Here is a 27,666-nt window from a genome sequence, read left to right as displayed (position 1 = left end):
GCACGTTGCACCCATTCACTGAAGAACAGACTCGGCAGTCATTGATCTCTTATGGTGGTTTGCTAGGGCCCACGAGGGTACTGAGGACGCATTGCAAGCACTTGTAGGCTATGAGAAATGTGTGCGCCCACTGCTGGTGAAGCACGCACAGGCGAAGATCATGAGTTTTTTTCACTGCAAGATAATAAATTCGCACTTCTCTCCAGAACATCAAGGTGTGTTCTCTATTTTCTTTCAGTTGCATGCACTAGCAATTCAGGCTGACTTCGCGGACTTTTCCCACGCTCAGGTGTGCGTTAATGGCAAATACAGTCTAACCCGGATATATTGAACTCACATATAACGAATTATTGTGTATATCGAACAGCTATAATATCCCCTCGAAAATATTTTTATAATATTCTTATTTTATTTATCGAATTATCTATATAGCAAACTTTTTTGTGATCCCCTTCAGATTCGATATACAGTCGTCGACCGTTTATTCGGACCTCACGGGGACTGCGGAAATGCCCGAATAAACAGGTGTCCGAAAAAGCAGATTAAGAAAAAAAAAAAAAAAAAAAGAGGGGAAATCCTTCATTCCCACGCACTTATTCGGGCTCGGCAGTATGCTTGAAGGAATCATGAATGCGCCGTTGCACGCTGTTTTGCTTACGCGCACTGAGATAAACCTGAATCTTGGAGAGGGTCGTACGGTCACTACGGTCAGCAGCGGCTGAAAGCACAGTCACTGCTTGTGCACGCTCCGCATGCGACGGCAGCATAGCACATGGTGCGTCATCTTCCGACTCAACCGTTCGGCAGCGCAGCAGAAATCTGACGAATGATCTCGCCGTCTTCGAGTTCTGCGCATGTCAATACAGCAGTGTGAGCACCTGTGAAACTGTCAAATGAGACGGTGTCCGGAATCACAATGCAACCACTACCCAGGTCTCGGCAGAACATTTTCGGCATCAGTAGGGAGCACATCGGAAGACGACAAATGCTAGGCCTCCCAGCACCCGCTTGCCAGCATTCCCCAGCGCAGTCTGCACGGGCACTGTCGGCGCCATTAGACACTTGACGCGATGTTTCTGTATACCGCGTTGCATCACTGCAACCTTGACACAGCGCACAAAGCAAACATCACCACGCCATCACGCCGACACCAGTCGCACAAACGAAAAATGCAGCGTCGTGCACGAAGAAAGAAACAAATTAGCTGCTGGATTGTCTTGACATGGCTTACTAAGCTGAGACCGGAACTGCTGCAGCTACGAACCAGGCAGAAACGATGAGTGGGGATTTGCAGTAGCGCCACTTGGTGGGGCAGCAAGGAAAAACAAAAAAACAAAGCAAGTCGAACCGTGCACCGGTCAGACTCGGTGCATGGTGCTCTCAATCGAGTTGGCTCATGGAGTGTCCGAAAAATCAGACGAGAGGTTACAAGGTGTCCGAACTTTTGGCAGTTGTTATACATTATATGGTCTATGGGGAGAATGGCGGTGCCGCAAAGCCGACCGAATAATCGAACATGGGGTCCGAATTTTTGGAGTCCGGAAAATCAGTCGGCGACTATATCCAGGTTTGACTGTACATTGCCGCAGTAGCTTTTGAGTGTTGCTAAGTTACAATTTTAGATTTCAAATGACCGAACAATCCCTTTCTCAATTTTACGAACTTCCTGATTTAAGGGGAGACACGGCTCTTTGGGAGCGAAAATCGGTCAGAAAGCCAGATTTTTAATCTTTTCATTTTTGGATTCATGGCATAATTGTGCACCTTTGAGCAAATTTCCATTTAGATCTGATGCGTAATTGCGCCGTAATGTCGATTTAGAATAGTGTAGTTTCTGAAAGCGCCCTTTAAATTGAGGACAAACTGCGCTAGTTACGACTGCGTGCCGCGCAAAAATGAAAAGCTGCACCTATGCCATCTTGGTCTTGTTTGAAAGCTCGCGCGTCCGGCATCCCATCCTCTCTCAGCCAGCCACCATGTGCCAGCTGCAGTAAAATAAAACAAACGCAAAGTTTTCTTCAACGCGCGTTCTTATTGGTTGGTAAAAGCACGTGACCCGAATGGCACCATCTGATAGGCTTAGGCCGGTTGCCCTGGCATGAGCGCTGCACATGCCGCCATGTTAACACTTTCCTGTCCGTGGGAAAATAAGCACTTTACGGGTGGTCTAGTAAACATTTTTTTGCTGCTACACCAAATGTTTGATATTAAAATGTTTAGTATCAATTTGTAGAAGAGGGAATGCGCTTTTTAATGGTATTGTTTGAAAGCAAACATTTATTACCAATAATTTGTGAAAAAATCACTTAATAAAAAATTTGTAACAAAAATGGGAAAACTCCGCGAAAACGTCGATGCTGCTTTGCACCAAGACAACATAAAAAAAATTCAAAATATACATTTTGAAGGGACAGGCCGTATACAACATTGCTGCAAATATAAACTTTCTATCTGAACAAGTTATTTTTTTACAAAGGAAAATGTTGCCCCTAGTGGCTATCGTGCCACCGCGCAAAGCAGTTGCGTGATGCGGTGAAACACAGGTTTGCGGAGCACGTCTCGCAGAAAACGTTCGTTTTTTGTTCCACTTTCCGTTCTTGATAGCACAATTTGCAGTTCCTGTATCTTTGTAGCTTCTGGGGCTTGTGCTGTTGATCCTTAGGGCCACATGAAGCGGGAACAGCAGGAGGAGCCTTGGGGTCTGGATGTTGTTGCTCATCAAGTCCTATGAGCTGCTCCACCAGCTCTAGCCTGAACGCGAACTGATCAAAGCGCGGACCTCTTGACAATTCAGGCACTTCGGGATGCTGCCGACGGTGCTCATCAAATAGAATAAAGCTGTTGACAACAGCAATATCTATACTGTGGAAAAACAGCGTTTTCCACCAGCGCACGCACTTCATCAGAACATTGTATGTCCCAATCAGCTGGTCGGATTTATCGACGCCGAGCATGCCCACATTGTACTTGTCAATCAGCATTGGCTTTTTCACCGATACTTCTTCCCACTTATTGTTCACTTTCCTTCTGCGCTTCGCAAGTACGAATTTGTTGGCTGTGTGGGCTGTCGACATCATGTGAACAACACGCTTGTCCTTCCATTGTAAATATAGAACGTCCTGGTCCCGTAGCCAGCGAACATCTCCTCTCTTAGCTTTTTTTTCCCATTGGGTGTCCTTGAGCTCGGCTGGAAAGCCCCGACGATCCTTGCGCGTTGTGCCACAAGCAAGCGTCTTGCGCTCCAACAAGTGTACAAACAAGGATGTCGACGTGTAAAAGTTGTCTAAATAAATGATGTAGCCTTGATCTAGGTAGTCCTCTGCCAGTCGCGTCACCACATCGAATGCCAGCCCACGTGCGCTTGGTGCTTCACGCTTTCCTGTGTATACATTGAACTGAACGGTGTAACCAGATTTGGAGTCCGCCAAAACCCACAATTTATATCCCCATTTAATAACTTTGTCCCGCATGTACTGTCTAATTCCGGATCTGCCTTTGGACTTTACCATCCTCTCGTCAACGGAGAGGCTCCGATCAGGTTGGAAAAATTGGGCGGATGAGGCGTTGATGTGCTTCAGCAGCGAAGCTACGCGATGCAGCTTGCCATGGGATGCGGCAGTTGTCTTTTCAGGGTCGGACACACTCAGGAATGCAAGCAACGCTTTGAATCGATTTCTTGGCATTACCGAAGGCGGAAGAAGACCAGAAAATAATTTCCGTGTGTTCCAGTAGCAGTGCAAGCGCGGCACTTGCACAATACCCATGTAAATGAGAAGTCCGATAAACTTCTTCATCTCATCGGGAGTCACTTGTTTCCAAGATCCGTCTCTCTCACTGTATGATTGCTTCTCTAAAATATGCATCCACGCATATTTATTTGTCATGTCGCATATCTCGGTGATTATTTCCGCCGTGAAGAACAGCGCGAAGAAGTCGACGGCTCTTGCGAAGCGCCGCGCGGAACTGCGGAGCGCAGTGCCGAGGTCAACTCCCGGCCGTCTTCTCACGCAAAACTCCACTCTTTGTGCCGCCGCCGACAAGTGGTCCCGTCCAAACGACGTTGACACCCTGCAGATAAGAGCCGTAGCCTTTAGAACACGCCGCATGTCTTTAGATCTGATCGCGGCCGCGATAAAATGGCTCGGAGTGGAAAAGGAACTTACCGGCGGATGCCTGTCGACGTTCCGGGGCTACTTGACGCACTTTCACCGTCCGTGCTGAAGTCTGATGACTCAAAATCATCTCCCGAGTCTCCGCTGCTACCACCATCACAAAATTCTGATGCAGACTCATCGGAATCCGTCGAAACTCGCCGTTTACGAGGTGCACCTGCGCGCGACGTCGACGCCATATCCGAAACTACGCGCGCTCGTCAAGCGCGATTAAAAGGCGTTTTAAAAATCCCTCCCGCGGCCAAAAAAGGAAACACAAAAGCGAAACTTGAAAAATAGTCCTTTTATGTGCTGGATGGCGCTAGCTGTCCATAAGCGCTCTGAACGGGAGAAAGTCGACGTTGAAACCATCGACAACATACTGTCGATGGGCATAGGCGCGGACAGGAAAGTGTTAAGCGAGCCCTCGCTACTGCACGGAACTATGCCAGGGGGACCGAAGAAGCACCATTCGGTGTATATGTTCGGCGGGAGACGAAGGAAAATGAAGAAGAAAGTAGGGGAATCGTCTTCTTTTCCGTCTGAAGTCAGCGACCGACGAGGAGCAAGTGCAGACGAGCAGCCGCACGATAGCCGCGGAGAAGCAAACAATGCATCGCTGGACGACGCATCGCTGAACAGTGCACCCATCACTTCTGCGGATCATCAGCCGCCCGATTGTCGCGGAGAAGCAGAAAATGCTTCGCTGGACGATGCTTCGCTGGACAGCGCAGCCAACACACCTGCGGACGCCAGACTCGCCGACCGACGCACGGACGGGCAACCGCCCTGCCGCAGAGAACCAAACAATGTCTCGCTGGAAGTTGCATCGGTGGACAGCGCACCCGACGCGTCTGAAGTGTCCGCCCGAATGAGAATTGACTCGAAAACTGTCACCGACAGCGGCGTAAGGGAGGCAAGCGCTCGTGAAAAGGCTACGCTCGAGCGGCTTGCGTCGACGGCAGCAACGACGCGAAAGATGGAGCCATTCACGGAACTCGGCGGCACGGCAGCGTCGGTAACAGACGAACGTAAGGCAGCGTTTACTGCCGTCGACATGCGTGCGATAAACTCCCTCCTTGGCTTTTTGCGCTGCCAGACTTGTCAAGGATGCGCGGAGATGGTGACAGGAGATCGCGAGTACGGCCTCGCAGTGAAACTGATGCTAATCTGCGAGAGGTGCGGTGAGATAGCGACTGAGTGGAGTTCATGACGGGTACAGGGTGAAAAGAAATGCAACCCGTTTGAAATTAATATACTTGCCGGGCGTGTGATGCTCGCAACAGGTAACGGCCAGACAGCCATGAATGACATTTTCGCTGCGATGGGCCTGTCTGGCCAAGGTCTCCACAACAAGATCTCCACAACAAGACGTTTCAGCGGCATTTGAAAAAAACTCTGAACCCCGGTGCAACGCGTGCAGCTGAGGCTGTTATAGTGCAGTGCGCAGAAAAAGCGGTTGCACTTTACGAAAACTTGTGTTTTGGACACAAAGGCAACATTGCTGTGTGCTTTGATGGCACCTGGATGATGCGGGGCAATTCTTCGCATATAGGAGTAGGCGCAGTGGCGGAGTTATTTACCGGCTACATCCTGGACTGCGTCGTGGTTTCAAACTTTTGTTTGGGCTGTGAAATTGGACCCACACCTGACTCTGATGAGTATGCTGGGTGGAGGAAATCCCATCAGTGCCAGAACACTGATTGTAAATCTGGCCAAATGGAAGTTATGGCTGGATTAATCTTGTTCCAGCGTTCTTTAGAACGCAACAAAGTAAAGTACACAACCATGCTGTGCGACGGTGACAGCCGCACTTTTAATGCTATCAAGGATGGAAAGGTGTACGGCTTTGTAGATGTTCAGAAAGAGGACTGCATCAATCATGTACAAAAACGTATGGGTGTAGCGCTTCGAAACCTGCTCCAGAAGCACAAAAGTAAAGGCATGCGGGGTCTTGGTGGCAAGGGGAGGCTCACAGCAGACCTCATCAACAGGCTGAGTGCCTATTATGGTCGAGCACTCAAGTCTCACTGTGGTGATGTTGACGCCATGCAGAGAGCGGTAATGGCAACGTACCACCATGTCACATCAACCGACAGCTGCTCTAACCACAGCCTGTGCCCAAGTGGCAAGGATTCTTGGTGCCGTCATAATGCGGCAACAGCAAAAGGTGAGCCACAACCAAGGCACAAGTATAACTTGCCAGCGGATGTGGCAAAGGCCCTTTTGCCTGTGTATGAGCGCTTGGCAGATGGAAAGCTGCTGGATAGGTGCAAGTGAGGGAGAACCCAAAACTCCAATGAATCATTCCACTCAGTCATCTGGAGTATGATTTCCAAAGAGCAGCATTTCTCCCTTTTTGCTGTGGAGGCAGCCGTTGCAGAAGCAGTGCTACGCTTCAATACTGGAAATGAATATGCAGCAACAGCCATTCTTCAAGAAATGAATATGAATGTGACAGACTCCGGCTCAGAAAGAGCCAAAGAAAGACTTGCGCCGCACCACTGCTTCCAGGAAAAAACGGGCATTATCACTGGGCCTCCAAACGATGGCAAAAAAGAAGCACCAATCTGGGATGCACCCAGATTATTCCCCAGGTGCATTTTCGTAATTTGAGGTGCTTTTGTTTTCATAAAGGTGCTTGAAACCGTTTTTCTTCATTTTCTCAAAACTACAATTTTGACACACTAGTAGTTTTGGAGTGAACATATTTCTGTTTGTATTTGTGCTAGCATAGTAATTCTTTTTTCCCTGAAAACAGAAACTCTTACTCTTTGTAGTAAGGCTAATTTCACTGCGCATATTGGTCAGTAACATTTTTTAAAAAGATACTTTGTATAAAGCAGGTGAGGGAACGTTTACTGCAATGGGTTTGGCAACCCCTAGCTTTAGACCTAATTGGCCTAGGAGACTCATTCTTGTTTTACTACATTCCTTAGATGTTAAACATTAATTTGGTGTGCTAAATTTTATCATTGCATCAATTATTTGGGAAATTATCGAACTCCAAATGAAAAACATAGAATTGTAAATATTTCGAAAACTGTTTGTTGTATGGAAAAAATAAATGCAGATTTAGAATAAGTGCATAAAACTTACTAAAACCTGGAAGTTTCATTGCAATCAATCCACAAATAAAAAAATTTCAAGGAGGGGTGTCCCCCCTTAATGAAATAATTCGAGCATGGTCATCACTTCGTTAAATTGAGTTTCAACTGTAGTCTTGTATTTGTACACAGTTATTGTGGCCAAAATTGCTGATGCTTGAACCAAGTAGCCTGTGGCAGTAAACATGCTGGTGTGACCATATGCAAGCAACGAAATTAGTTAAACCTAGATATAACGCAGTACGCAAAATTGGCATTTTGCTTCATTATATCAAAATTTCGTTGTATTGAAATTCAACCTTTTATCCAAACTTGTACAGTTGCAGGTCATTTTCCTTATACGGAAAGGGGCCGCAGAATTTTCCGAATTTTCGGGCAGTCGACAAAAGCAAATTTGAAGGAGAAAACAATTCATTTTGATGAATTTGGGAGCCACCAACAAATGATACAGTTTCATGCCACGTCGACGATATCTTCACATCGGCGGTACGAATTAAATGAAGCCAGCCATGCTATCGCATGCACTCAGCCCCTACGGCTGATACCGTTGCCCACACTGGGACGCTATCATGAAAAGTGCCGGCAGCGGAGAGTGAATACTTTGTCTGCCTCTCGCTCCAACGGGTCACCGAAACTCGTGAGATTACGCAACGTGCAGTACTAAACGCGCTGGAAGGCAGCTTATGTGATGCCGCACTGTCTCGGCACGCCCCCTCTTTGCACATTCGGCAGATTACCTCTAAAGCAGGGTGTGTGGCTGTGTGTGCGCTCAGCCGTGCATACAGCCATGCACAGTGACGGGCCAAACGTGCGTCCAAAATCGCAGCGCGCGCCAACTTACCCCGCCCCTCAGGCGCGTTTGATTGCGTTACCGTGAGCTCGCTCCGCTCCCCCTCTTTCCCTATGCTCGCGCGGGAAGGCAGCACTTGTGAGTAAAGCCACCATCTTTCTTTGTCACCCTCACACACTTTCATTCGCACCTACAGCACAAAGTGCGAGGGGCGCAATAGGATCTTATCACACTTGGACTGAACCTTTTCAGGGTCAATGACTGTGGCGCTGCCGCGAACGGTGCCGCGAACATGTGCAAAATGGTCAATGCTGTATATTTACGGCACCGTCTGTACATTTAAAAAGCGCATCAATTTCCATTTTTTTTTTTCTTTCCTAGCATGTGCTGCCACTGTGTGGGAACACAGGGAATTTTTTTCTCGCGCCTCCTTCTCTCGGTTTTCATTGCATGGTTTGTTTTAGAGCTAGTTTGTTTCGGTGCATCTATATATTATATTTACTCGTATAATGATCCAACCCCTGAATTTTGTCGTCAAAATTCGATTTTTAAAATTTCCTGTGTAATGATCGCACCCCGAACTTGCCGCAGCGATATGTCGTGTGCCGTCTAGCTAATAATGATTGCGCTTACCATCTGTCGATTGCTACGTGAACGACTCTTCAAGACAAACCAAGCGGTCTGCATGCACCAAACATTCTTAAGTAGATGCCTCATTTCATTACTTTCATCACTTTCCGCACTTCCATGACAAAAAGAGGTACAACCAAACTTGCCTTTATTATTTGTAGGCTTTATAATGGTTGTAGTCAACAACATAAAGGACGCCTTTCGATTCTTCACATCGGTACTCGTGGGCACACAACAAATCGCAGGCGGCAACGATAGTAGCCACGTTTCCACTGAAACGTTAGAAGTGTACCCTATTCATACGCTGACGCTTGTAACACAGCTAAGATATTCGCCTACCCTTAGCGGAAACGTGCCGTATTAGGGTAAAGACAGATGCCGCAGTTTCCGCAGCATGCCGGCCATGTCACTGGCAGCCAAGCACGCCCATCTGCTTCTGTCCCCTCAAAGTGGACATGGCTACGCTATTGCCGCAAACTTGCCGATATTAACGATATTATTCATTACTGATATGGAAGAAACTGTTTCAATGCGCGTAATGTACTCGTGAGAAGAAAAAAAAAAATCTTTTTCGGCGCGTTTGGCTTGCTCTGCCGGCCGCCATTGTTGTTTTGGTGTCCCGCACTACATAGAGCTGCAGCTGCCTATTTGTTGACCTGTTGTCATCACGCAGCAAACGCGAGATGAAAAAATTTTTGTTTTCTTTTCGCTGGAAATTTAACTCTCGTAATGATTGCACCCCTGAATTTGCGTTAATTTTCTTGACAAAAAAGTGCAATCATTATGCGAGTAAATACGGTACAACTGCTCGTGCATTGGTGCGCGCGGGCAGGCGGTGGTTTGAGTTTTGTTCTGCGCGCAGTTTCGGCTTCTTGCGCTCGCAAAACTGATGGCTATCTTGTTACTAATCGCTCAAAGGGCGACCGCTTGTTTCTCGCTCGTTTAGTGCACACAGGAGTGCTCTTAGGAGGGATGCCGCCGTGGATGCGTCTCCTTTTTTCTTTTTGAGAGTTGCAACAACTAATTGCCTTTGGTTGGCGATAAGGGGTCTTTTTTTGCACCCGCTTTTCACTTGGCTCATCACGGTCGAGCTCGCAGGGAGAGGGTGAAGTGAATGCACTTCGTGGGCGTGACTCTTCATATTGCACCCTGTGATCTGAGGCCAGGCCCAGCTGCGGCGGCCTGTATGGTGCGCCGTAGAAAAAGAAGTGAATGCACTAATTTCTCGCACTGCTGCGTGTAGCCACGCAGCATGGCACGACTTGTGCACAACCCTCGAAATCGTGCGGGTGAGACCCTCGAGGTCATGCTCCACTGTGCCTGCCTGGATGGCGCACCGAAGTCTATGCACTAATGTTTCACACCGCCACGCATGGTCCCGCAGCGTGGTGCGGCTCACACAGCCAGGCACGTGTAAGTGAGAGAGGTCAGTGGAGAGGTGCGATATAGAGGTGATGCTTATGCACAGGTGTGCGGCTAGGCACAGCGGTGAAATAGACCACTGTTGCTCTGCGATGCAGGAGTTTTAAACTGCCACGGCGAATGAGTGTCGCACCCCGCAAAAAGCAATGTAATCGGCGCTCCACGGTTGAGTATTTTTAGGTTTCGGAGACAAATCTAGTTTGTGATATCTATTGGCAGACAATTTCACTTCGTTAAACAAGGTTTTAAATACGTGAAGTGCTATGGTGATTTCAAGGGTAACTTTATTTTCTTCGTTATAACTGTTAATTCGTTGTATCCTATTTCGTTATTATGAGGTTCAAGTGTAGAACCTCTTTTATACGTTTTGGAAGAAAATGTGAAAGAAGTACTAACCAAAAAATCGTACGATCTGAAGTCGCTAAAAAATTTTGCATCCATGTAATGTGAAGTGTCGCATGAATCGTTGCAACGCTTTGCCCGTTGAGCCGGTGGGGCCTAAGTGTTGCCGAGATGTGCATTTTCATTTTTCGCAGCGTGGGCAAGCTCATGCTTGCACTTTTTGAATTTGGCCTGGGTCAGCAGCGTCTTCGGGCGCAAAGTTTTGACGTGCCCACTTGACGAGAATTGTTGTAGCACGAGATGCCAACGAGCATTAAGCTGGTAGAGCTTGAATGTTCTGAGATTCGCTTTGTCATTTTCCTATTGCATAGTGCTTTAAGACGGTGGCGAGAATCCGAAACAAAGCCAAACTTGTGGGCGAAGCCAGAATACAGTGCCGCCAGAGCAAAACCTGGCACTCGCTTCACGCTGCCTGCAGCAGAGACAGCCTGCAGCTTTCAGGTTATTGCCTATTAGGTTATTGCCTTTCAGGTTATTGCCTATTAAAAGCATGCAGTAAACTTCCGATGGTACAATGCTACACAGGCTGTCTGACAGGTAAATGAAGGCGCTTATTGCAATGAAATTGGCAGCAAAGCTATAAATGTGCCGTGTAATAGGCCTGCATTATTTGCTGGTACCGGAATAGGAAACTGAGCATGCACTGACATTTTCATGTGACTCGGGCAGGCGAGTACTGTGGGGAAGCTGCTGCAGCGAGTGGCTACTGTGTTTGATTTAGTGAGCCTTTTCTCGTTTATGTGGGATCTAGCGGCTGGAAAATGTTTCACACGATTGCAATTTAGTGACGTTACTGAACGTTGGTGCCAAAGAATGTGCTTTCTGGGAACATACTAAGCGGAAAAAAAGGAATGTTACTGTAATGGGTCATTTTCTGTGTTCTTGATTGCAAAGGTTGTTGCTGGTAAATAGTATAAAACGGGATCATACGAACGAGGTGCTACTGTTGTCACCATTGTGGGAGTGCATGTATTGTATGAATTCTGTATTTGTTTCTGCAAGGCACACCTTCATGTAAGGCTTGCACCCATATGCATGGGAGCTCTAGAATTTGGAAGATTTGCCAAAGTGCATTCACAGAATGCGTGCATTACTGTCTTTCTAGTGGCTCATTTGTGGTTATATAGACTGCGTAGAGTCATGGTAGTGTCTGAAGGTAGCCATAAATCTGACTTGTTATGTCTTGTGCAGAATAAAATGCTAACAGCTGAGTGCATGCCTTACAGTACATGACTGCATGGTGTAAGAATAAAGGTGGCATCTGAAAGCAACTAAAGCAAATAGTGCATTTTGCTTGTACCAGTTGCAGCTGCTACCTGTGGAGATAGTGTGTATTACGTGGTTTCCTGGGGTCATACTTGGGTGAAAGTTAGTTTCGTCTGTTCATCCTTCGTCATTATCTCAGACACAGCTCCCTCGCCATTATCACAACCATTGGCCACATGGCACGACAAATAAGAGTCCAGAATAAACTGAATTGTTACGCATTACAGCCTCTGACTGCCATATTCTGTCCTTGTAATTCCAGGAGTGGTGTGTTGAAGGGTTTCGCTGGCATTTTTCTGTAGCCAACTGATTTCTGAAATTGTGGCTGCAGTGAGCGATCCTGACGAGCAGCAGCAGCAGCAGTTGATGCTCAGCAGTGCCAGCAGCCCAGCAGAGGAAGACAGGTCGGCAACCCCTGCCAGCAACTCTGTGAACCGGGTGTCCTTTGCTCAGGTTGGTTAGTGTTCTTGTGCCCCTCAGGAGAGCAGATGAGAAGCCTGTCTACTGTCTGCAGAGAAGTAGGAATAATTATGATGTAATTCCTTGACATTAGAGACCTTTAGCCTGTCCGCTATTCCGGTAAACGGAAGCGGTTTGGGCGGATTGCCGGATTTGCAGGGGCGAAAACGTGAGCGGCCAGAGCGGTGCAGCCGCCTGGTAGCGTAGAGTCCAACCAGACAAACACAGAGTAACCCATTATATCCTGCTTCGCTACTGGTGCAAATTTCTGGCAGTGGCGTAATTGCGAACACGATTACGCCACTGTCGAAAATTTACACCAGCAGTGAAGCAGTTAGCTTCAGTAATTAGTAATTAGCTTTGTGTTTGTGTGGTTGAGCTTTGTGCCACCAATCTGGCCGCTCACGTTTACGCCCTCGCTAAACCAGCAAACCGCCCGCGCTTGCCGGAATATCGCACACGCTAAAAGTCTCTATTAATGTACACGTCTCCGTTAATGTATGCATCTCCACTGTCCTCATTGCTGGAATTGGCATACGGTCGAACCAACTTGTATCAATACCAGTTTTAACAACATATCGGTTATAACAATGGGAAGCTGGTGCACTGTCAACGTTTGTATGTTTTCTATGGGGAAATAACGCACCTACTACAATGCCCCCATGCCACATTATCGGTTATGAATATGAAGTCTGGCTGCTGGGTGTCCGCGCCGGAAGGTAATGGAGTGCGAAATCCTTGAAAACAAAGAGGGTGGAACGCGAGCCGCTTCACATTTGCCTGCCACCCCAGCTGCCGCCGCATGCTTCTCTGCTTCGCTGGCCTTGCGCGAATCTCTCTCGTTGCCCTTCCGCCCCTCCGGACACTAATGGGTTGCGCCCATAGCTCTGTGCCGCGCCACCCTCCAAAACACGAATGGACTGCACCAACTGCACTGACAACACTGCCGGCGCTGCTCCCAGATTGCTCGCTGGGCCCTCGTTCTGTGCAATTCTGCTAGCCGATTAAGTCGCTCGTGCTTCTCTTCGTTTGTTGCATCGAAGTCATTCCTGGCCATGTGGCTTCTCAGCCTCGTTTGACTTGCTGCTGAAACGGAATATGGTTGATCTGCACGCGATCATTGGCAATGCATGACATTGTTGGTGAAAAGAAAGCGCACTGCTATAGATTTGGAAATTAAGTGCTTCTAACCCATAAGCCAATCATTGCGAACGTGCTTGCATCTGATAGTGACATTGACGGCCACGATGGCAATGTTGATGCGGTAGAGCAGGCTGCCTCAACATTGTCCCCGTTGGAGGCCCTGTAGATGATTCAGTCCCCCAGGGACTTGTTTTCGCAATAGACTTTCCGCTGCACTATGTGGAACATCTGGATGCCTTGGAGCATGACGTCTGCAAGCGTCGCGTAAAGCACACAAGGCTGATGGACATGAGGTTTTCTTGTGCAATCCAGTGAAAAGTATGTGGGAAAGCGTCAATGGAATGAGAGGCTAAAGACCGCGGATGATGGTGCGCTGCCCGAATGACCAGAACCACCTGTTGCGTCCGAAGCGGCATTCTACCGACGCCTTTGATTGTACCGAGTCTAGCTGCAGGTTGATGTCGTCGGGTCACCAGCTGGCGCGTCCAGCGGCATTCTAGACTGCGTTGATATGGCATACTATTCAGTATTCAGTGGGTGAGTCGGCTGAGCATGCAAGAAGTGCAGCGATCGTATTTGAAGGAGTGTATGGCGTCACAGTGCACAACGGATTGGAAATTCAAGCTGCTCGTCGCAAAAGCTTTGGATGTTGCAAAGGGAGCATCTAGATAGTAGTGCTACCGAGGCCAGACTTTCAAAACTGCACAAGCCATCAAAGGACCTTGCATAGAGCACTGGCATGCTGTAGAGCGAAGTGTTGTTGTAAGACAGTAATTAATTTGGGCCCTTCAATAAATATTCCATTCGTGTTTTTGACTTTAACATTGTGTAAGTTTATTTGGTTATGGTAAGACTACTTCATCATACAATTTTTTGTATTCATTAAGCTTGCAGACCACTGAAACCAGCACATGTGAAGTGGTAAATGTAGTTTCTTATGCTGGCTTTGGGACAGTACATGGCTTTATAAGAAGCTTTTAGCTGTTTTCAGGAAGGGTACAGTCATATATTTAGTATGGCCATTAGGCCACTTCAGTTTCAAATATCGCCGTGTATCCCTCCTCTCTATGTTAAGTCTCGCATACAGAATTTGTGCTTCTTTCCTACGAAATGCCAAACCGACTAAGCCTTGCACAATGCTTCCTCGATGCAGATGGTGCAGACACGCAGCGCGGGTGCGGCAGTCGGCTTTCGCAGGGGATTGCCGGCCAAAGATCCCCCCATGGCTAGAACAGCGGCAGCAGCCAGCTCCGACGCGGATGACGACGAGGAAGGCTGCCCCGTGCCGCTGTTCCGTCACTCGTTCAGCCTGGCCCTGGAGGAGGCTCTTAATGCTGCTGCCGCAGCATCGGCTGCTGCGCATGCTGAAAGTGCCCAGTCATCTGGTGGGTTAGCATAGTGAAAGGATTTTTAGAATGACAGGAAGCTGAGCTAGTTGGTTAGGATTCATAATGCAAATTAAGGGGCAATTGCGTTCAGACACGAACACAAGAGGAGAGAAGCGGACAACACGAATGCCGCTTATCCTGGTCCCTGTCGGAGTCGGCCGGCTAGTGTTACACTCAACGTGTAAAGGCCCGTCCACATTACCGGCACGGCAACTTGCTGCACGCAGTTCGCCGTTTGCGGGCCGCCGTGCGGTGTTCGTGTTGTCCACTTCTCTCCTCCTGTGTCCGTGTCTGCACGCCTTACTCCTTCTTTGCATTAAAAAAGGATTTCTATATGCCTGTAGCCCGGTCATAGTGGAGGCTATATGTTCAGTCGCTCGGCTCAGCAGGCTCCGTAATCAGCATTTCATCGCTACTCATCATACGTCACGTTCTTGTGCTAGTGTGCTATGACGTCAATATTTTCGTTCCTCCGCTGTGTCATAACTGCCACGCCAGCGATGGGTCTCGACTATGAGAAGGAGCTTTTAATGACTTTTTGTAGCTGAATTAAAATTATTTTGAAATGTTTGCACCGTCCAATACATAGTTGTGGGTGTCCTTGCATACGGAAGCAGCCTACAACATACTTTTTATAGCCTCAAAATGTGTTGTCCCAACCCCTTTAAATCTAGCGTAGTAGCCCAAAGTACGAATTTCAATTAATTTTTCGACTCTTGCTGAGAAACGGGAGTACATAAATCGGTCTATAATTCTCTAGCAATGTAGGGTCACCCTTCTTTAGTATAGGAATTGCTTTAGCTATCTTCAATTAATTTGGAAATATTCCTATGGTAAAAGTTGTATGAGTTAGTTGAATTTGCACCTAACTGAATTTCTGAAAGTAAAATGCTTCAGAAAATTTGTGAAGTTCAACTTACAACACTACCTACAGGCATCATAGTGTCACATTGTAATTTGAATATACGAGAAGATAATTTCTATATGTGAGAAACCATAATTGTGCTATGCGGAAATTCAAATGCAAACCCCTTTTTTCGTTGCTTATTGGAGGGGGGTATGAGCCATTGATGAGTCTTTGCGTGTGGCCTCGCCTTATGGGGGCATTAGCCGTTGCTCTCTCCTGAACTCCTGCCAGCCGGATCGGCCTACCATTGTTTTCTATTGGGCCCCATGTTGCAGGATATCAGGTGTTAGTGCCAGCGTCAATGAGGCCTGACAGTGCTCTCACATTCCACTCATAAAGTCTAAGCTTAAGCATCCTCCTAGTTTTTTTTTAGTTCCTCTTCATTGCAACTTGGGGGCAAGCTTTGTAACAAGTTTTGTTTGTTCCAGATGGACAGAAGGGCAAACCTGGATCTAAGAAGAACAAGAAGAAGAACATGACCTTGCTGTTTGCAACATCCATGAATCGTAGCAAATAGTGTCTACAACACACTGCTGGTTTGCGGCATTTCCTTCCAAGCCAAAAAGAAAAAGAGCGAGCAAGAAGAGGTCCTTGGATCGAGCAATTGTGCGCCAGGTTATTGGGGGCAAATTTATTGTTTTAATTTTTCAAGTTCCTTTGACGGTAATGACGCTTCTGTCTGTGGGTTTCCCAAAAGGCAAAACTCTTTCGAAGCGAGGACTTTCCATGAGGTTGATAGAAACAGAAATTGTTCTGTGTTTGTTTTGATGTTCATTCATTTGCTCTTTAGAGAATGCAGATCGTGGCAGCATTGGCAGACTGTTGACCCTGCAAGATGCCTGCATGGAGAAGCTATGTCATGAGTAAATAAAGTGTGCTTGTTTGAACCCTCCTTCGTGTCAGTTGCGAGTTTGAAACTGTTGTCGTTCTATTTTTCTGTCTAGGGGCACAGATCTCGCAATGAATTCAAAGCTGAATTCCCTTGTGTATCATGCCAATCTGTGAAGCGTCATTGAAAACTAACGTGCTGCGTAGTTGAGTGGCTATGGTACCGTTTTCTGAACCCCTGGTCACGGGTTCGATCCTCCCTGCAGCAGCTGCATTTCGATGGGGGTGAAGTGCAAAAACCCCTGGTGGTGAAAATTCGGAGTCCCCCAACTACGGTGTGCTTTGTAATCGGACAATGGTTTTTACATGTAGAACCCAAGAATGAAATTTCAGTTTGGTTAAAATTGACTAATAACGCATGGGAGCATACCGTATTTTTGTGCATCTAACCCACACCAAAATTTTTAAAAATTTGATGGTAAAGTGGGGTTACGGAGATTTCTTTCGCATGGCTAACAGAGTTTACAAAGATTGCTGGGCAGCCATACTCGCTTTGCATGAATAAACTGATAATGAATAAAAAAATGTAGGTTTACTGTGCAGTAACTAGCAGCGTACGCACAATTGTTTTACCACAATCGGCAAATACGGCTCTATTTTTTTTTCTAATGTACAGAGCATCCTGAATAAATGCATTGAATTGTCTTCCACTATTGATTCCTGCTGTGCTGATATTGGTCTGACGGAGACTTGGTTTTCTGCAAAAGTACAAATTTTACCGATGGGATTGTAATTACCGGTCTGGTGGTTGCCGATACTCTTGCTTCTCATTTCATTCCACTTGTATGCTCATTTGAGCTTGTGTGCGTACGCGTGCTCTTTGATTCTCGCAAAATAATTTTCTATGTCTCCTATTGGCCACGAACTGCATATGTGACCTGCGCGGTTTTGTCAATCAGCTGTTCGTCTGAGACCTAAAATCGCCCCTCTTCATATATGGGGACTTCAATTTTCCAGACATAAGGTGGGAAAGAGACTCCCGTTTCCCTACAATACAACTGAAAGCACAGAATAACTTTTTGTCGGGACATCAACTTAACTCGGCTTGTTCAATTTCCCGCTCTCATAACTCCCACTTCCGCTACCATTCCAGACCTAGCTTCCTGCTTCACTCATTCAATGGAAATTGGCGACCACTCTACAATTCACTTCGCTCGACGGGCACGGGTTTCCAACAAGAAACGGGATCATCCAAAACTACAGTAAAGCAGACATTACTCAAATGAATAGGGAATGGCAGGCCTTTGTTCGTTTTTTTTTTTTTTTTTGCTGGCTTTGGGCAACGGTTGGTTGAGGACAACTGGTACATGAACTCTTACATGAGCCTACATGAAGTCAGAGACCGGGGCTGCTTCCCTGGCGCGCAGGGAATAGAACCACCGGGAAGTTTTCACGGGTTAGGCATATAGCCCGCGGGCGCCACCGCCCTCGATCATGGTAACCGGAGCGTTGATGTGCCCTAAGGATACTATTCCGGACACCCCTAACAAATGTGCATTGCTTTGATCGTTCTCAATTGCACCACACTTCAGCGTCGATGATGTTATCGACGCAACTGAAGAAGCGAATGAGCCGAAGGGCCTGGAGTCTCTTCAAGACACGGGAGGAATAACGTTGTGCGCCGCTGCCGCATCGAAGCTCAAGTCGCCATTGTCGTCGGCGGAATCTTGGTCCCTGTCACACTCGAGTATTGTCCCCAACGTTTTTCCGTCTCTTCGTGGGAGATGCAGCGCTGGTAAAGCCATATTGGAAAGTGCTGAAATGGGGGCGAAGCCCATTAAAAAAAGTTTGGCTGCGGCTTCGCTGAGCCAACCCTGGATATGCAAACCGAAAGCTTGGTTTAGCCTGGCTAAGTGTTGGTTTCACTTGGTTACCCTTTGATGTAGCTGTAGTTATTATACTTCGGTATACAATCATCGTTGAGCCAGGTGTGGCGGCTGTTCCTAGGTCGGTGGCTAGACATGACTTGAGATTAGGCTTGGGTAGGCACGCATCGTTCGACAATGTGACGCCTGTTGTGCCACAGGGAAAGCGCAAGTGCTAGACACGCAAAGAGAGGCCACGAACATGCGCAGCGTCGAAGCACAAACGGACAGGGCGCGAACGCGATCGCCACATTGATCTCGACGGTGCGACGCCTGTTGCATTCCGGACCCTCTCCAGCGAAGCAGCTTGCCGGGCGATATCCGCAGGTGGTCAGACGCCGCTTGGCGACGGCGGCAACAACGGCTCAAAGCCCCCGCTCCTGCGCAACGCTCATAGAAGACGGCCCGTCCTCGCTCTCATCCATGCCCAAGCTCGCACTGACCAAGAGAAAGAAACTCAATTTCTTTCTCTATGCACTGACTAGGCGAGCACGGCGCTTCTCATAAGCCAGGCGCGGCAAGTCACATGGTCAGGCGACGACCCAGCTGCTGAGAGCGCATGCGCCAAGCCTGCGGCGGAGCGCGGCGAGTCACGTGGTGCTTTGCCAAGGCTACAGCGTAGCTGCGGTTAAGTCGAGGTCAAATTCGCGGTGACGGCGAAACTCTGCTCGACGAGGCTAGTAAATTTTCGCTTCAAAAATTATGCGTGGCTGTGCCATCGCAAACACCAGAGACCAGCGAAGTTGTGGAAGTGCCAAACCGCACACAAGACACTCGAGCGCCGGCAACGCGTCCCTACGGCGTCCGCCAAAGGCGTCTACTACAACGCCGTAGTAGACGCCATGGTTGTCTCCGCTCTGTACGGAACAATGGGCATTGAATAATTTATTGTGAAACTGTTGAACAGGATTAAACATAATTTACACGATGGAACATAATGTACATAATCATCTCCAACGCTTCAATGACCCGCCGCGGTAGCACTGTGTACACGGCGTCCTGCTGCTGAGCTCGAGGTTGTGGATAGCTCTGAAAATTATTTTTTAAAGGTTTAATTTCATCCTCGACTACCACTGTGTCATTCCCGATGCACGTACCACCAGTTGGCCCGCACGTTACAATTGCGGTAGCCGTAGCGCTCCAGCGAAATGGGCACGATTCGTGGAAACCCGCCTTAATTCTGACCAAACAAAAATACTTCGCATCACGTCGCGCTCAACTGGAGCGGTGGCACATCCCTTCGGCTAAAACCTATAGCGTCATATGTGATACCCAAGTACTGAAGCGACTCTACCTATGGAATGGTTCTCTGATCATATACTACTGATAACTGTATCGGCCCAGAAAGCGGAAAGACAAGAACTACACTTTTGTTTGCGTTTAGTGACAGATGAAGATTGTGAAGCCACGTCTCGAGAGTACAGAGGTACGTTTGCAAGAACAGGCAAACGGAGTTGACGTCTCTTGCTGTCGCGAAAAAAAATGCGATGTCATCTGCATGGACATACATATTCACATCCTGGAACAATGGTACTGAACTCATCAACAAGTTAAATTGTACAGGGGACAGAACAGCCCCCTGGGGCACCCCTCTTGTTTGGTTGAACTTTGTTGAAGAAAAGCCATTTTGAAAACAATGAAATTTGCTGTTTCGAAATTCGAAAATCTGTGCTATATCATATATCTCGGAAAATTGTAGGCCTGTAATCTGTCCAGCAGTAGTGAGTACTCGACGCTTTCATAAGCTTTCGCTACGTCAAGAGTTACTAAAGCACAAAATTTTTTTCTGTGCCGAGCAAGTTAGATACGGCTTTCCATGTCTACATGCGCACACTAAATGGAGAGACCAGGCCGGGAACCTGTTTGACTTGGGCTCAGTTGCGAATTTTGATATATGTGATCCATCATGCTGTGATATAAAACTCTTTTAACAAGTTTTACCATATTTGACGTAAGAGAAATAGGTATAATATTATCAAGATTGTAGCCAGCTCCTTGTTTTTTAATTAGTGGAATTGTTTTGGCCGTCCTCCATTCTGGAGGAATCCAAGCATTTTTAGAGAATGATTCATCGCATTTAGAAGGTCTTCAGGAGACATTGCAAACAAAATTTTTAGCATGGCATTGGAAATGCCGTCAGTACCTTGGGCTGGGGCAGGCAGAGATCTAACGGTATTGGAAAGCTCTGACACTGCGACTTACACTAAGTCATCTGTGATGGGACATCTTAATGGCCCATTTGGTAAACGTGATGTTAAGCGTTACGCTAAGCCCTTTTCTATGAATTCTAAAGAAGCAGATATCTCTCATTGTGAAAAAATTGTCGACGCTATATTCGCTGGTATCAATATGAACTTTCTATATCGAAGGAATTTGAACAGAGCTTTTTTGTTGATGGGCTTAGAGAGGAAGTCATGACGTTTTTCATCATACTCGTCTTTGGCATTTGATACTGTTCTCTCGAATGCATCAGCTGCGAACTTATACTCACTCCGTTAGTCGGAAACTGATTGTAAACTAGCTTTTTCCAAGCGGCTTTTCGTCATCTATAATCCCGTGTACACTCCGAATTCCACCAATGAGAGGTAGTACTTTTATCTATGTTAACATTGAACTGAGGCTTTTTAACGGATCATTTTAATACAGAGCAAAGCCTCACGGCTTTGATATCACCCGGCACTGTTATTTGGGAGTTGAACACTGTTTTCAAGATACTCTGAAATTTCTGGTAATTGACAAAAGTGCGCACCGGAGACTCTATAAAGAAATAAGAGGGCATACAATATCAAACCTAATAGGTAGATGATCATTGTTTGAGGCAGAGTCGACAGTCGACCAGTAAGTGTTGGAAATCCCCGAACTGGCAAGTGTTAGATCCAACGCTGATTTAGAAAGACCTTGAATAAACTTAACTTCTTTCATGTTTAAGGAACAAAAATTTCGATTGGTTGTCGAGTCCAACAATCTCTTTCCATATGAGTCCGTTTTGAAACCCCAAGACACATGATCCGTATTGAAGTCTCCGGATGTCACAATTTCTTTCCAGCAAGATTTGATAACAGTATCAAGGTAACAAATGTCCTGAATACCTGTGGAAAAATATGTATTAGCTAAGGAAAATGGGTAACAACCAGTAATGGTTACATCGATTGCTGGTCAGCAAGACTTGATAACAGTATCAAGGTAACAAATGTCCTGAATACCTGTGGAAAAATATGTATTAGCTAAGGAAAATGGGTAACAACCAGTAATGGTTACATCGATTGCTAGTATCTCGCACTCCGTAGACATATACTGTTGGGATATTTTTGCATGGTGGCATATTTTAGTTGTTATCAAGAAAGCAAATCCTCCGCCTCTTGATGGACTGAATTATGGTAATAAACGATAATTTCATGTGTGAAAATCTTGGCCATTGGAGCTAGAAATTCTATCGTCGCGCTACATGAACGCGAGCCCTCTTGATCTTCACCGGCTATAGACGTGATAGTCGCGCCACTACAAGATATTTATTTACAGAATTTTGCTGCAGGGCGTGCAGAAACAGCTCAAACAGCAATGAACGTCATTGCAAATTCTAACATCAAATTTCTCGGGACTGGTGCTAGGCACGACATATATAGCAAATTGGTATGCTTTCAATACTGGCTGCCTGCAGTATGCGATGAGATGTTCCCTAGCAAAATAAAGAAAAGCTAATTAGTACAATTTTGACCGTATGTAATTGTATTGGACTATCGCGCAAATTCTGATGTCTGTTGCCGCTATGAAGATGTCACAGCAATAAAATGTCATTTCAACTACTGAATTTTCATAAATTTTAGACAATGAGTCATGTCCACGAATTTTATACACAGCCCCTCCGGCCATTTTGTGAACCTTTTCTTTTTCTTGTAATCTTTCGTACAGGCATACAGTCTTGCACGTCTTCACCCATCCTTCAGCGCATGCCAATGGATATTGTACATTGCTCCTTCGGCCATCCCTTGAACTTCACTGCAGTGCACTAGCGTAACTCACTGAACAAAGCTTAAAAAAAAGGCATTTTCAGAAGATCGGCAGAACTTCAACAAGTTTCCGTTACCTACGTCGGAACACAACATTCGCTGCACAACATTTATTTTATTTATTTCATAGGTACACAACATTGTGAGAATGTGCCCCTTTAGTAAACGTTACCGTGCTAATACTGTGGGGCTGAATGTCTCTAGAAAACGGTTGACAGCCAGACCTGTCGGTATGACGTCACGATACGGTTCGCGTGTAAAAACAGAGCTGCGGCGTGGCAGCTGCGGAGCTGGAAGGAGTCGGGAATCATTCCGCCTGTCCAAACACCAGGAATGGAGTTGGAATTAAATGGACGCATAAACTTGTTACGCTTAACGTGGCTAATAAGCGTGAGTATGTAGATAAAGTAGGTAAATTTGCTAAACGGACTAACCTGGATTTGGCCAAGTTTATTACATTTTTCAATTTTCAGTGAATACCGGCTCTTTCAGTATCTGCTTATAAGGGACTGGCTCTGCCTCGCCTCTTATAAACAACCCTATATTCTGCCCGTTTTACACTTTTAAATGCCCGGGGACCTCCTGCGTTACAAATTCAGAGTGCATTTAAAGACAGCAATGTATAGCTGTCACGAATGAATCGATTTTGCATGAGCATGCTTGAGCTAAGAGGTAGGAACGGAAGCCAAGAACTAAGTCGCAAACGGTTGCACCCCCGTGGGAGTCCACGGTAATTTGAAACACCCGCCGTGTTGTTGTTTTTTTCGCACACTATCGAGTATTCAGAAGGCGCGATAACACGCAGTAAGAGACATGTGTTGGTAAAAAAATTTTACCTCATAATACGCCAGTAACTGTAAAACAAACAAAAATGTTTTTATGCAAAAAATGTCAGTGTGTTTCGTTTTCATGTTACTCATCGAAGTGACAGCATTCTAGCACGTGCACGAAAGAACAGTACGTAATATTAGTTGTAACGTTGTTAAGAATTCAGAAAATGAGCTCTTTAGTTACTAGGCACGCAAGGGAACTTTTAACCAAGTATAGTTGAACAACTCTATAACGAAGCGCTTGGGGCATCCGAAATCGTTATACAGCTCGCCTAGTTGTAAAGGTCGCGTCCCGCACCGCTCACAATAGAACCGGGACACAAATATTCCTTCGCTGTACAGGTCATTTCGTTGTGGATGCATTCGTTGTAGAGGCCCTCGTCTATGGAGAAAACGTTTCATCTACTGGAATTAAGAGGAGTGGAATGGCTCAGCTAAGTCACCCCGGAAGTGGAAATGATGCAACTCCCACCATTCCGAGGAGTTAAGATGAGTTGTGTTGCTGAGACCTCCACTCTTCGGAATGGAATCGGGAATGTAATGAAGGAACCTAGCCCGGCAACTGCGGTCGAAAAGGGTCTGTGTTTTTCCATTGTAATCAGTGTACTTGGTCCGGGCTTGCACTGTTTGCCGTGTTAGTGGCGTTATATCAGAGTAAAGCAGTTTTATGCAGTTTTATTGGCCAACCACGTCTTTCCGGAGACCAGCGAGCCGTTCCATGTCGAGGACGTTAGCAGCGTGGACGCGTCGGAAGAACGTTCGCTGCCGAATCACTTGCTCGGGGTCCGATCTGCCGCTGCCGCTGGAAGCCATTAGGCTGTGCCTCTCCTTGATGGCCTGAAATTGTAGGTAAAAGTAACGCATCAATGACAGCCACGCGAATTCGTTCATTAAAGCAAATCCTTCCTCGACTCCTTCTCCCCCGTATCAAGCAGTGCCTGGCAGTGTAAGCGACAACTCGGGCTATTGGGCATGTGCCACTGGCTAATTCTTTATATCCCTTGGTATCTGCCAATTCTTGACCAATCACTTCGAACATGCATGTTCGACTGTGATACACAAGCCTTAAAATGTATCTAGATGCCTGTAGTGTTTCTGTGTGCCCCTAGCACACCTCTCACCAATTCTTACTTTTTCGACCTGCATCTTCTTACAGCGGCAGCTAACTGCTGCAGGCGACGAGGCCCATGCGCGCATCAATACTGCTGCTGCTACCTCGCTAGCTCAAACAAGCTTCGCGTCGTTTATATTCCAGCATTGCGTTAGATCTGCGTGTTTTTTTTCTGTTATGACATTGGAGATGTTTAGCAACAAAGAATTGCGGAAAGATCTTCGTCGACGATTGTCAATGTCAAGGCTGCGTGCTTGTAGAAATGCATTCGCTATTTTAAAGCAAATGATGCGCACCAAGGCGCATCATTGAAGGTGCATCATCACCATGAAGGCATATGGGCAGAGTTCTTATTTCCATTGCCTGATTCCGTATGGGACAAAGCACATCTGTCCTCCTCTCCCGCCGCCAGGGACCTCTCTCGCAGCCGCCACAGGGTACACACGACGGCTGTCGTTCTCGAGGCGCTGCACCGCAGCATCTAAGCCTTCAGCATACAACAGTTGCTTGGGCCGTGGAATAATGCATCGCAACAACGATCAGCCTTGAAAGCTTTAGCAGCCTTCTTTAGTGAAATTTACATTCTATGTATGCATTAACACTTTGTATGTCCTTGTGTGCAATTTTCATGCCGCAGCATTCTGTGTGGGTTGCAGATTGATTACTGGGATATTTTCATATTGACTCTTGTCGATTAAGCATAATTAGGAGCTTTATGTTATTCTCTGACCGTTTGTTTGTTTTTCCCCATCACCTCACATTATCGCTCACCTTATCACCTCTCATTAGACAATCCACTGTTTGTAACGAAACCGGTGACACGACAGTTGCCAACATTTCCGCTGCAATGTCAATCAATCAATCAATCAATCAATCAATCAATCAATCAATCAATCAATCAATCAATCAATCAATCAATCAATCAATCAATCAATCAATCAATCAATCAATCAATCAATCAATCAATCAATTAATCGATCAATCAATCAATGAGACGCCCTAACGCTCTGGTGCGACAACAAACGTTTCAAGGAGCTATAATAGCGGGCGTTTCAGGGACGAACGCGGCTCGCGAATCGGTTGCGCCAGACTTTGCATCGGCGCCTTTGTATCCACGGTGATAATCTGACCCCCACCGATCATTACGCAAACGGTAGAAATCAAGGCGCTTTAACCTAGTTCACTTAGTACTAAACTTTCCGTGAAGTAGGCTACTGTACGTATAGTTAACTTTGCATCGTTTTCGCATTCCGAAAACTTTCGCAAGGAACTGTGCATATTTGGATCTACGAATCCGCCGTCAGACAGCACCGCACTGCGCGCATGTGCACCCGTATGGCCGGCCACTGCAGCTGGAAGTGGATCATGGCTCGCGCCCACTCGAGGAATCCCACCGCGGGCCACAGCTTGGCGTCCAGGTGGAAGTAGGCGTAGTTGCACTGCAGCACCTCGAAGTCGCTGAACCGCTGGTCGCCCGCTGACCGCAGCAGCAGGTCGGCCTCGGGACACTCTGTCAGCGCCACGTACTCGTCCAGGAACTCGCCGGTCAGGTCCCTGTTGAATAACCGCTAGGCTTAGAAGGGCTCGACTGCTGTCGCCACGCAGATTTCTCGGCGTGGTATTGCAATGACAGAACATCGGCCGACAATCGCGCGTTGATTGAGGAAGGGAAAGAAAAGGGGTGAGTAAGCGGCAGAAAGTGCAATATGGTTCCCTATATACTATCATAATGCCCTCTTTTATTAACTGTCTTTACTGAGTGTTACTGTAGGTCCCAGGTGCCCCGTTTTCTTCGAGTGTGCGAAATGACCAACGCACCGGGACCTAAGACGGAATATTTTAGCGATTCCACACTCCTACAGCCAGCTGTCCAAACGACACTTTTCCCTACGTTATCATCCTCGTCGGCCGGCCATGAATGGTTTATTTATTATAGAAGAAGAGGTTAGAGCGAAAGGAATCCACGCATTACACAAACACGCGAGCACGAACAAGTCCGCCAGATATACGAAGTGCAATTAAAGTAGGAAGTATCAAATAAGATTAAATTTCCTGAGTTTAACGTACCGAAAGTGCACAGTATGTGTAAAAAGGAGCACCGTAACAGAGGGCTCCAGATTCATTTGAACTACCTTAAGTTCTTCAATGTGCACTTAAATCTAAATACGCGAGCGTTTTTTTAGTATTTGTTTCCCTTTTTATCGCATTTCACCGCCCACCGGAATGCGACCGCCGTGGCCAGGTTCGAACCCGCGACCTCGGCAGCGCAATGCCGTAGCCACTGAGCTACCGTGGGGATGCATCGGGGCTGGTGTTCACACTGAAGCGTGTCCAATCGTCGGTCAATGAGGAAACGCTTAAGAGAAGTGTGGAGACTATGTGGACCAAGAACAGTACGCATTCCTCGTAAGATGCCTCCACCTGAGGAAAAGGCATGGACGTCGAACGAAAGCAATTATACCCTTCATTTATTTGTTCATTTATTATTTTTTTCATAGAAACACTTCCATCAATTGTGGGGCTCTTCATACGAAAATGCGGATACAAAACCCGTAGAATTCAGTGCTTAAGTAAGACTGCGGGGCACGAATGTAAACATGTAAGTTTCGATGACCCTAGCTTGCTTTTTTTTTAATGCGAAGGTGAATGCCTCAGGGCATAGAGGGGTATGTGATGGGGGTGAATAAGGATGATTAAATGTATGAAAAAAGATTTGCTGATCTAATGAAGTCCAAGAGGGATCGATAATGTGGTCCCTGCGTCCACGCAGTGTAATCGCTCGGATTATGCGGCGAAAGTCCCGCTGCTGCGAGGTGCCGGAGCCTCGTCAGTTTCAGTGCAAGGCAAACCCACAGCAAATGGTGGATGTCGGCTTCAGCATTTCGCGACTTGCAGAGTGGACACCCAGGGCGAGGATATAACTGGCGAAAGTGCGGCCTCTTCCGAGTCGCGGCAGGAGTGAGGGCAACCCCGACCGCGTATTTCCAACTGCTCGTAGGTACAACGGGGCGTGGAACTTGCGGAGACGACGGACGTTTGCGCGCATGCGCGAACGAGAGCGGGTGCGAGAGAGGAAATGTGGGGAGTTTTGCTCCTTGAAAATACGAGTCTGCCTAGGTACTACGGAGGAGTTTCTTGGCGCGCGGTGTATGCGCTTGTCCCTAGGCGTGCCGGCAGAAGTCGCGGGGCGCGGTTGTGCTGAACATAGCATCGCAAGTTGGCGCTCGACGCAATCATATTTAATCGATCATGTTTTAACTAATGAAAACAACGTGTCATTATTTCGCATTATTGGCGGCG

General features: G+C 46.9%; 3 protein-coding genes across 3 annotated transcripts in view; 1 reads left to right on the top strand and 2 right to left on the bottom strand.

Moving 5' to 3' along the window:
* LOC126524628 (E3 ubiquitin-protein ligase RNF10) overlaps nucleotides 1–16,557 on the top strand; it is a 63,420-nt gene extending 46,863 nt beyond the window's left edge. The window contains exons 13-15 of the mRNA XM_050172928.3: nucleotides 12,100–12,221; nucleotides 14,524–14,755; nucleotides 16,094–16,557. Of these exons, the coding sequence (XP_050028885.1) occupies nucleotides 12,100–12,221; nucleotides 14,524–14,755; nucleotides 16,094–16,182 (443 nt within the window). The 3' untranslated portion in view covers nucleotides 16,183–16,557. The remainder of the gene's footprint in view (nucleotides 1–12,099; nucleotides 12,222–14,523; nucleotides 14,756–16,093) is intronic.
* On the bottom strand, nucleotides 2,349–4,111 carry LOC140216791 (piggyBac transposable element-derived protein 4-like). Its single transcript, XM_072287340.1, has one exon. It carries the CDS (start codon nucleotides 4,104–4,106, stop codon nucleotides 2,490–2,492), a length of 1,617 nt encoding a protein of 538 aa, XP_072143441.1. The 5' UTR covers nucleotides 4,107–4,111; the 3' UTR covers nucleotides 2,349–2,489.
* A 7,366-nt stretch (nucleotides 16,558–23,923) lies between the features above and the next one.
* The window catches only part of LOC126524629 (isoprenyl transferase-like), a 42,901-nt gene continuing 39,158 nt past the window's right edge, over nucleotides 23,924–27,666 (bottom strand). The window contains exons 6-7 of the mRNA XM_072286789.1: nucleotides 25,698–25,920; nucleotides 23,924–24,092 (exon numbers count right to left, since the gene is read on the bottom strand). Coding sequence (XP_072142890.1) covers nucleotides 23,931–24,092; nucleotides 25,698–25,920 — 385 coding nt within the window. The 3' untranslated portion in view covers nucleotides 23,924–23,930. The remainder of the gene's footprint in view (nucleotides 24,093–25,697; nucleotides 25,921–27,666) is intronic.

Source organism: Dermacentor andersoni, chromosome 3, assembly GCF_023375885.2.
Source record: "Dermacentor andersoni chromosome 3, qqDerAnde1_hic_scaffold, whole genome shotgun sequence".
Taxonomy (NCBI): domain Eukaryota; kingdom Metazoa; phylum Arthropoda; class Arachnida; order Ixodida; family Ixodidae; genus Dermacentor; species Dermacentor andersoni.
The sequence above is the reverse complement of the archived record's forward strand: the minus strand, read 5'-3'. Positions and strand labels throughout refer to the sequence as shown.

Excerpts from the sequence above, each read along its gene's own strand:
- LOC140216791 (XM_072287340.1), bottom strand. The coding sequence starts at position 4,106 with ATGCGGCGTGTTCTAAAGGCTACGGCTCTTATCTGCAGGGTGTCAACG.